This window comes from Trichosurus vulpecula, chromosome 2 (genome assembly GCF_011100635.1).
Source record: "Trichosurus vulpecula isolate mTriVul1 chromosome 2, mTriVul1.pri, whole genome shotgun sequence".
Taxonomy (NCBI): Eukaryota; Metazoa; Chordata; class Mammalia; order Diprotodontia; family Phalangeridae; genus Trichosurus; species Trichosurus vulpecula.
In genome coordinates this window covers 107,178,895-107,190,244 of record NC_050574.1, presented here as the reverse complement: position 1 = coordinate 107,190,244, position 11,350 = coordinate 107,178,895, and the positions used below count along the sequence as shown (strand labels likewise).

At 36.7% G+C, this 11,350-nt stretch overlaps 1 protein-coding gene across 1 annotated transcript in view; it reads left to right on the top strand.

Moving 5' to 3' along the window:
- Window positions 1-436: 436 nt before the first annotated feature.
- The window catches only part of CCDC81 (coiled-coil domain containing 81), a 74,336-nt gene continuing 63,422 nt past the window's right edge, over window positions 437-11,350 (top strand). Inside the window, 1 exon segment of the mRNA XM_036747036.1 lies at window positions 437-515. Within this exon segment, the coding sequence (XP_036602931.1) occupies window positions 437-515 (79 nt within the window).

Below are 11,350 nucleotides of genomic sequence, written 5' to 3'. Positions count from 1 at the left end.
CACGCACAAGCCCAGCCACCTCTCTTCTAGCTTGGGCAGGGCTGAGGCTGTGCTGCCACCGCGCCCTTAGGGAGTCCCAAGGCGTCTAGCTAGGGGGAACCCCAAGGGACAGGGAAAGAAGCAGGGTGCTGGAAGAAATATCTTTTAACAAGAGAAGGAAAACCAAAATAGTAGAGAGAGAAAGAGTGAGAGAGAGAGATAGTGCAAGAGAGAGAGTGAGCTAGTAAAAGCAAGTACAGAGAGAAAAAGGGAACTCAGGGAGAAAGAAGCGGTGCCCTGGAGGTGCCCAGGGGGCGTGAGAATTCATTTTAAACACAATATATCAAAGCAAACAAAGCAAAAAAAAAAAGGTACAAAAATCACAAAGAAAAAAATTCAAGCAGCAAAATCCATACTCAAGAAGTCACCGCGTTGTTAAAGGAAATCGGAAGCCAAGATGTTGGATACCATCCACCCAGCCCTCCTCGAATTAGGAAAACAGGTGTTCCCCACACTGCCCTCGCTGTCTCAGGATGGTAAGAAGTCTGAAACCTACTGGGTATTCCTAGGGGTGGGCTTGTCTGTTCCCTAGGTCAGGACTATGAATCTTAAGTGGCTCAGGAGGAAGCGGATGGATGGATGGATGGATGGATGGATGGATGGATGGATGGTGGTGGTGGAAGGAGCATTTGGTATAGAAACAAGAATTTACCAGATTGTAAACATGAGATATATTCTTCTTGGGATGGAACCTTGCTTCGGATTGGCTTTAATCTAAATGGATCCTTTTGGGAGGAGTTATGACCACCCCAGATTCCTCCTGAGGCAATACTTAGAAAGGTGGCCATGGCAGGACTCTGCTTTGAACAGAGATTGTAGGATCATAGTTTTAGTATGGGAAGGGAGCTCAGAGGTCATGTCCAACTCAATTATTTTACAATTGAGAAATAAGATCCAGGGCAACTAGTTCAAGGTCACAGATAGTAAACGGTATGGCTAACTCTGTATGGTTGTTTCTGTGCTTCAGGATGACTCCTTTCTTCCTTGGACCCCCATGCCTGTTTGCTTTTTGTTTCTATGGCTTTCATTGTCCTGCTGAGAAGAAGGGTACTGTTTGTGATTAAGAGGGTTTCATTTGAGTGGTGGAAAGATATTGACTCCCCCTATAGATCACTAGGAGGATACCTAGGGAGGAAATACTTTGAGTTACTTGTGGTAGTGAAACTCTGAATGGTACCATCCTTGGGAAAATGGCTGGCTACCATCCATGGATCTCTGAATCTATTACCCTGTGATCCTTTTTGTCAGAGTAGCAATTTAATCTCTACTAGGTGCTTCCTGAGTGCTTGGCCTGATTGATCAATTGATCTAACAAGCTGAGATAATAATAAAAGGTAAGGGGTGTGTGGGTGTGTGCGTTTGGAAGAGGTCTCCACTTCTTAGCAATAGAAAACCATACTAAATTTATGAAAGGCCGGAGTTCTAATTTTGTCAATGTCAAGCGGCTTGACTGTTTCCTGCCTCAGTTTTGTTTATGAAATGGAGACCACATTATTACACACATGCATTTAAATACATGTTACCTCACAGGGATGGTGATATCAGGAAGAAAATTCTTTGAGCAAGTATTTACATTGTTTTAAAAAGTTTTATGTAAATATATAGCACCAATATTTGAAGTCTTAAATAGTTTTTAACATCATAAATATTAGCTGGGATTTAAAAAGATCAGGGAAGAATGATATAACATTAAAACAAAAAAAAATCTGAAAACCAGGCAAGGATAATTAATGTACTCCTCTTTCCCTCTCTTTTTTACCCAACCTGGCTGGGCAAGGTGTTTGTATGCTAGAGATATGGTTTGGACATCAGGCCTCCTCCCTGTGTACTTGTGAAGTCATTTCTGACCCTTTGTGACCAAATTTGGGGTATTCTTGGCAAAGATACTGGTCTGGTTTGCCATTTCCTTCTCCAGGACTGAAACAAAAAAGGTTAAGTAACATGCGCAGGGTCACGCAGTAAGTGTGTGAAGTTGGATTTGAACTCAGGAAAAGGAGTCTTCCTGACTCCAGGCTAAGCACTCTATCCACTGTGCCATGTAGCTGCCCTGTGCACAAGCAACTATTAAAGGAGGGAATTTTTTCATTCTTGTCTTTGCATCCTAGGCACTTCACATTGTAGACACTTAATAAATATTTGTTGAATTGAATAAATAATATGTGCTTATTAAAACGCACGATCAGAATGAGTCCCTTCCTGCAAGGCTTCTTCCTCTTGTGTGTTGCATCATAGCCATCTACATTACCCTGTCCTGGCTCTTAACCCCTTATACTCCATCCTTTTCTTTTAAAATAACGATCAGAAGACAATGGGAGAATTTATTTTGCTTGGCTGTGCATCTTTGTTACAGGGGTTTTCTTTTTCATTTTTCAGTTGGAAGGTAGGTGAGAGGGAAAGAAAATAAATGCTTATGAATTGAAAATAAAAATAAAGTGGTCAAAAGGAAAGCATTAATGAGGATAAATCAGTAGAGTTTTTATAGAAACAGATCAATAAAAAAGAATGATGATTAAATGCTTTTTAAATCTGCTTGATCACCTCATTCCCTCCTCATTCAGGCATACTCCCCCCACCCCACTACCCAAGGAGAGGGGTGTTAGTGTGAGGAGGAACTTCAAATTTCAAAACAGGTCAAATAAATCCCCTCACATTGTCTGTCTTTCACCTTTGATCAGAGTGCCTTGATCAAGTGTCCATTGGGTTTGTTGCTCAGGCTAATTTAGTCTGTTTTCCTGTGTTTGGTCAGTATTTCCACCAGTGAATAAATGTTCTAAGTTTAAGAATAAATGTTTCCTGAGAGTAAGTAGGGAAGGCATTTTTACTTTGGCTTTAACCTCCAGGTTTCAGCATATTTCTACACTAAGCGCACTGTGGGTGCCCCATGCTTCTTTTTTGTTAAACAAGTTTTTGTTGATGTATTTTATTTCTTGCATCCTCATAATTATCCCCAGTATCTCTTTCCTTTTCCCTTCTGGAGAGTCATCCTATATAACAAATAGTATTTTTTAAAGAGGAAAAAAAAATCAGCACAATTGTAAGCTCTGGGCTTACAAATACGAGTAAGTTAGACTCTTGCTGCTCTTAAGGGCCTTCTATTCTAAGGGAGCACAACAAATAAAGCAGAGCTAGAAAGGGCAGTGGCATATACCAGCATGTTTTGGAAAAGGTTGGGAGGTGTTGTGGAGGCCTGTTTGGGGCAAGATAAGGGGAAATTCACTTATGAGAGTCCAGGGTTTCAGGTTTAGGGGCCAGGGTTCCAGTGGCTAGGGTTGAGGAGGAAGGCCTGGTTCCCTTAACCTTCTTGGGCCCAAGTTTTCTTTACTGTAAAATGAAGGACTTGGACTAGATAGCTGCTCTAGCTCTCAGTTTGTGACTCTGTGGTACTGAGACATATTCAAAATGGAAGAACTGGATATAAAAGACATAATGGAAAATTGTTCTGTTTGGGGCAGGGGAGGGAGGAAGGGGGGCAGTGATTCTTAGCAACTTTTCACTGTGGTTAGTTGCCATAAATACCATTTTATTCTGAGAAGTATTGTCTCAATTGAGATTTTAACAAAAGGGTAACCTGAGGCAGATCTCTGAGAAAGGTAACATTTATTAGCAGGGGCGTGCTACCTGATAATAAATGGGTCCATGGCTTGCCGCTATTTATGCCAAAGACCCCAGCAAAAGGACTCTTTCCCCTTATATGGGATTTTGGGGAATGCATAACAAAGAACAGAGTAGATGACATCATGGATTTAAGGACCACAAAAACACATGTAACAACATGAGTGGTTGGAAGTTTGGTAATGGGGTCTAGCAATGAACCTCCTTCTCGAATGAGACCTAAGAAGTGCTCATTGTCTGGTAAGTGAGAGATAGCAGCCCAGAATATTGGACAGCAAACCAGACATCCTTGAAGCTAGGTTGGTTGAAGAAATATATCAGGCCCAAACTCCCTTACTTTCTCACACATTCTTCAAGGTCAGTTAAATTTCTTGAGTCAGGAGAGCTGGATTTCTACATTTAACCCAGTATATGCCAGCTGAACTTTGAACTAAGTTCAGAGACAAAGAACCACGACTTAAAGTAGTTACAGGACATAACCAATTACTTGTAGATAGAATCAATAAGAAAATTGTACAGGATCAATTTTAATCTTCTCCATTCCTTCCTTTTGATCGTGACAGACGAATATGTCTCATTGATCTATAATCGAATATACGAGATCTTTAACATACTCATTATCGATAGTAGGGTACGCTAACACATGTTTCTCTGGTGGAAGTTCAGAACAGGCTTTAACACAGTAACTAATGCAAAGTTGAAAAAGAATAACAAGACAGAGCAATCAGAGCAGAAGACATAGTAAAAATATCTAAAATGATGGACTGAATTTAGAAAGGACATTTACACATCTCAAGGCAATGAAGAGAACTCAGGAAACACAAATACTTGTGAAGCAAAAAGATAAAGTGATACAATAATGATCATTAACATTAACCAACATCTTCTCCTGATATCCCAGTAAACCATTCCCAAAGTTCATTGTGTCAGCCCAGTTCATCTTGGATCTTACATATCCCATGTGGTCTAGTCTGATCTGGGAGCATCTTATAAGTCCTGAGGGCAGTTCTAAAGTGGTCTCCTCTTTAGTAGACTTGCTTGTCTGGTTCCATGTTGCTTGTAGAAATTCTTGGTGGTTCTTACCTAGTCATTTACAAAGCGGATCTTTTACTTTCGTACGGCCTCTTAAACATTACTTCTCCAATAATTAGTTAAAACCGGCTCAAACTTTGTCATTCTGATAACATTAAATTAGGAACCCATAGTCCCTTGAAACTTCAGAGAATTTCACTTTTAAATACCCCTTGCTGTTTCTATATATCTAAACTCTGTACCTGACTTAAACACTGCTAACAATAAGCGAAAAGAAGAATCTTAAAAAAATTCAAAACCCTGAGAATCTGAATAAGGAGTAAATGAATCCTTCTAGTTAAAGATTTGATATTTACCAAAGTAGATATAGAAGCTAGGGTCAAGTGCTTTTTAAAATTACCATTGACTCTATTATCATTTAACTTTCTATGAAGTTGGCAAACTGTTACATCAATATATTTAAGAAATTCAAATACAAACTGAAAAATCAAAAGCTAAATATTTTAAAATATCACAGAGGGAAGAACTCTTAAAACCTTCCAAATTACATATTACGTATCTTACATACATATATACATACATATATTCATTTGATCTTTTTTTTTCAAAAATTTTACTCACCTTTTTATTTTTTCAATTTTAACTTTATTTAGAACTCTGAATTTAAATACCATTTAATTTAAATTAATTCCAATTCAATTCAATCCCCCCTTAGGAAGATTAGAGACTGATAAGGATTTAATCCTCACATAAAAACATAGATTACAGAACACTTTTTATAAAAAGATGTCCTTTAATACACAAATGATTTACTTAAAAGTTATCAAGTTAACTTCAATTGTAGCAAAAAGTCTTTGTATGGAATGTGTAAATACACTAAGTAATTCCAAACTGTATACAAAGAACAGTGCACATCATGAGTTGTCTATAGTAAAATATGTTTATACTACAAGGTATGCTCTGCAGACAAATATTAATCCCAAATTAAATAATAAACCTAAACAAAACTGACTTGTTTGAGGTAACATACGATATTCCATAAGTTACTTTCCTTTAAGAAAACTGATTGCACTGACATCTTTTCTTTAAAACAAATCTGAAGATGTTTCTGATTTTTTTCCACCTAAAAGTATTTTTCCCAATTACATGTAAAGATAGTTTTCAATATTCATTTTTATAAGGTTTTGAGTTCCAGATTTTTTTCTCCCACCCTCCTTCCCCTTCCCCTTCCCTTTCCCCTCTCCCCTCTCCAAGACAGCAAGCAATCTGATATAGGCTATAAGATGTTTCTCATCTTAACTTGAACTTATTAATAGATTTGTATTTTGGTCCCACAGACTCACATCATTGTTTAATTATTCTGAAAAATTTAAGGACTTTTCCAATACACAAATAAAAATAACTATAAACAGGTGGATGACAAGGTCAAATACTCTTTTACTTGGTTGTTCAGGATATGGTACTGACTATAGTCTCAGAGTGAACACAGTAAGAGGTTCTAAGGTATTGCAGCAACAAGATTTCAATATAAAAATCACTACTTAACTTGTCCTGGTTAGAGAGATTTTCCATGAGAGGAAGAAGCAGGGACATGATTTTAACAGTATCCATACTTGTCCACCAGGCCCAAACCCAAGGGCACAGAGTGACACATGTATGACAGGATAAAGTGCCCTCAGTTCTAGGTAAGAATAGTATAAGAAGCCTAATGTATGACAGGACACCCCAGCCAGGCTCAGAATTAACCAAATGGGATGATTTCTTGATGGGAAACTGAGTTAAAAGGGGCCAGCTTTAGCTTTCCCAAGGTTACCCTCCCAACCTCGTTCCCAGGGACAGATATCCCCTGGCCTTAGATCTCAGATGTCACTCCCATTGAGCTGCTGGTGTTTTTTCTTTAAGTGGTGAAACATTGGTCCAAGGACACAACAAACCAGAAAGTGAAACTCAAAAAGAAAATTCAGAGTCCCAAAAGATTTCATCTCAAATAGCAAAGTCTCTCTAATCACAGTAGGGTCGGACACAATTGTTATCAACACTCTCAAGTTGTGATAAGTTAGCTAGCAAACAAAAATTTATCAGGCCTTCTAAAAAAATTACACAAAAGATTTTTATTTAACATTCCCTTCTTCTAGCATTTTCCTTTCTCAAATACAGCTTAAAACTAATTCTGATATAAAAAGGCAGTCATTGGAATTTAATAAAGTAATTGCATTCTGTGATTTCACATAGTGAATATATGATAGCTTGCTAACTCCTTTAAAGCAAAATATATACATATATTTCGAAGACTGGAGTCTGTTAAGACTAAGTTGGTCAGAGATGTAACTCCAGTACAGACCATTCCAAATATAATTCCACAATTAGCATAATCACAAATCAGTTCTATACTATAAACACACTTTCCAAAAAATCCCCCTCTTTTTATTTCAGGAGTGTTTATACTGGGGAACGGGATCCTCCTCTCTAAATGAACCAAAACATAAATTTTTTACAGGGCTCATAATGATTCAAAACCTTGCTGAAGCTGGCAGGTTTATAAATAAGGAAGTTTTTTTAAAAACAAGTTCTTTTTTCCTCTCTCTTTTTCTTTTCCATAATGTGAGCACTTATTGTTTTTTAAAAATATACCTAATTAAGTACTTAATAGGTTTTTAACATCATGACAGCCTCTAAAACTTAATTAATAATTCTCAATGTCCAAATTAAGAGGAGTTAAAATATCCAGTGATATGAAATTATCATTCCCTTAACAGCATTTCTTATACAATGGTTTTTCAGAATTCACAATACAAGAAAATTTAGAAATATGAAATAAAAATTGCACCTTGAATTTAAACAAAACTTCACATCAATCAGATGATATTAATTTAGTCAAATGCATTTCAAAATTACCTTTATACAGAAAAACATTCATACTACCACAAGTGGCTTTTAAAGTCACAATGCTTATAGGTTGGAAAGGTATTAGTACGATACGTTTCACAAAAGATCCAATTCAGAAAAAGTAACATATACAGAGGTTAAATGAATCATAAAAGACAAATAAGGCTTTACTGGTTTAAATTCAATGCTAGGTTAACTCAAAATATGCTAGGCTGATTGGTACAAGCCATTGTTTAAAAAACCAAAATCCAAACCAAAACCTTATTCCATTAAGAGTCTCATTCCAGGAATATGCATTTCAAATCCTAAAGAGATTTCTACTATATCAAAATCACAGTAAAAATATTATTATTTATTGCATTTCCAAATGACCAGTTTCAAACAATTTACATCATTCTTTCTACAATTGAATCTGTAACAACTTAATCTATAATCTGAAAGAATTCAGATCAAAAAAGGATTTACCATTTGAACAATAGTTCTTTTAAAATGAATTACCAAATTTAAGTTAGGCACTTTTTATATCCATGTTACAGATTGATAAACTGAGATAACTTGTTTAATAGAACATGATTAAATTTTCAGATCCATGCATTTCTCTAATTTGTCTCAATCCCAAATAGCACAATAAATTCTACTTATCATAAGCATTTAATTAGGAGAGACACATTTCACTTAAAATGAGACCTGAATAAATTCAATTACCCCTGAATCTGTCTTCCAAATGGTATCACACAGAATCTCAATTTACAATTTCAATTATTTAGTATCATATTTTACATAAAGGCTATTTGTTCCAAGCATTAAATATTATTGGGTCCACTATTTCCAGCTAATCCATGCCAAAGAATTTAAAAGTCATAGTGTGGTACTAGGTTTAATCTACCCCAATCATCTCTCTCAAGAGCACATTTTTTTGTTTGCCTTTTTTTTTTTTTGCCAGGGCAATTGGGGTTAAGTGACTTGCCCAAGGTCACACAGCTAGTACATGTGTCACGTGTCTGAGGTGGGATTTGAACTCAGGTCCTCCTGACTCCAGGGTCAGTGCTCTACTCACTGCACCGCCTAGCTGTCCCCCAAGAACACATTTTAATGTAGTTCAAATCTGGGTTCTACAAGTTCAGAAAGAGCCCATTGCTTATCAGTTCAGTCATACCTCTCTATAACTTTTCCCTACATACTTCCAGATCAAACTGCATTTTCGTTATTATTGTAGGTCCTAATTAAAAAACAAAACAAAACAATACCAAGCCGTGAAGTTTCACACAACTTTTCTACTTAAACAAAGCCAAAACTTCTTCAAACCTTCCTGTCAACACACTTAAACCTTTTCATTGTTATAATGACATCAGATGTCATTGGTCTACTAAGAACAAAGGATGGACAACAACAATACATCTCTCCTGTGGTCTGAAAACCTACACCTTCCTTATTACTTTCTCCTCCAAAGGAAGGTAAATTTTGATGGCCAGAAGCTGCCTGCTTAACTTGGGATTTACTGGCTAGATTTCTTTCTTCCTTTCTTTCTTCCCTTCTTTCTTCCTTCCCTCCTTTCCTCCTTCCTTCCTTCCTTCCTTTCTTTCCTTCTTTCTTTCTTTCCTTCTTCCTTCCTTCCTTCCTTCCTTCCTTCCTTCCTTCCTTCCTTCCTTCCTTCCTTCCTTCCTTCCTTCTTTCCTTTCTCTCTCTCTCTCACTCTCTCTCTCTCTCTCTCTTAAAACCTTAAACCCCAGTCACTCTAAAGCTGATAGAGTGGATCACAGTGGGTCCCTGCCCATGCTCCACTTAATGGCTGTATTTTGGGCCCTCTTAGCTTAGAGTGAATGTCAGTGGTAACTGTTTCTCTTTGGAGCAGCAGCGCTGAGGATCTTCCCCTCCCAGCTTGATTTTTTTTCCTTTTTTTCTAATTAAAGGGGCCATCTCTTAACTCATTACTTAAAGAGGCCTATTTACTGAATGGGCCTTACCTCACTCTAAGTGAGTACATGAAAAGGCCTTAGCCTAAAAGGGCCAGGGTCTCCCATTGCATCCTGGGTCATCTCCAGTCATTCTGATGAATATCTGGTCCCTGGATCCAGATGACTCTGGAGGATAAAGTGAGGCTGGTGACCTTGGGCAGCCCTCCCTCACTCAAATCAAAGTCAACTGCAAGTCATGTCATCATTTCCCTGATGTCATGGTCCTCTTTGAAAATGAAGGACAAACTCAACAATCATATTCATCCCTTAAAACTTCCTTTATTTTGTTCACTCTCTAAATTCTCCTTATTCCAATAATATCTCACACTATTATTCTCTAACCTTCATTTTGCTGAGTTTCTCCTTAAAAATTTAGTAAATGTTGTTAGATAAACTAATGATATTAAACACTTTTATTCTCAAAGTACAATATGGACTATTAATATGCCTATAACAATTAAACTGTTGAATAATTGACAATTCTATTATTCCCTGAGAGATGGAAGCAGCGAAAATCCTTTAAGATGGGTTTTTTTTAAGCAATGGTGAACATCTTTAACAGCTTACAAAAATTTCATCTATTCAAATAACAATTAAGTTCTAGTACATTGTTCCTAAAAGTAACAAGAGAGCATTTATCCAAGTAAATCTCACTTACATTTCAAGGTGCTTCCTTAAATAAACTTCCCTTTTTCTGTGGGCAGAGAACACTTAAAATGTGAAATGCAGTTGTTTTTTAACTTACAAGCTTCTCTCTAATCAGAAAAATAACCTTCTTTTCTTGGCTATAAAGCAATAAATCTGTCATTTTGGGGGGTGCTCTTATTTCTCTTAAATTCTAAAGGACATTAATCTCAAAACTTTCTATACTATTTGTTTTGGCATTTATAAAAACATTTAAACCAACATCTGGAGATGCATAGTAGAGAACTTATATTTCAGTTATAAATTTGGTTTCTGATCCATTTCTGATATCATAAATTTCTACAACTCAAAGAGAAAAAATTCCTTTACCCCTTTTATCTATCTCTCCCCTTGCACCTCCAAAGCTCCTCAGAGTACAGGAATGCAAAGTGAAAGAGACTTGTTCTGAAGTCTTAACTAAAAAAAAAGAAAAATAAAGAAAAAAATCACAGGACATGGAGTGGTTTTTCTTTCTTAGTTTCATTTGCCCAATTTTCTAAAAGCAATCTTAATAAAATGGCACAGACAAATCATATATAAAAACACTTGTAAACACTGATGGTTTGTACATTAATCCGTTTGATTGTTGGACACCAAACTCACATTGGACCTCAAACACAGAAATTTAGAATCAATTTGGTTTGTGCTTCTGTGGGACTCTGACTCAGGAAAAAAGCCAAAAAATCCTTTTTCCCCCTTTACAAGACATGCAATAGACTATTCCTGGGTAGGAATTTTAATTTCTCAGTCTTTAAAGGATGCCACTGGAATTCAATGTCTATTTTTTATGATTGGAAACAGGTAGTTCCCCCAATATCTTAAGGTCAGGAAATAGTTGTCCAACTGGTGCAAAGTCAAATTATGACTTCTCTCTCCTCACCTCACCTCTGTAGCCTACCTATTTTAAGAACTTTTCTTCTATGGAGGTGCATCTTAATGAAGGTGACCCTCAAAGGAGGGCTTTTATGAATTTATTTATTGCCAATTAAGTTCAAATTCAAAAGTTGTAGCCAACACAAATAGAAACACTCAGAACATACATAAATCATACAACACTCACTCTTTTTTTGCCTGGAGAAGATGTGAAACTATTATGACTAGGGAGAGAGGCAATCTACCTCCAGGGTCTCCCACAGAAACTC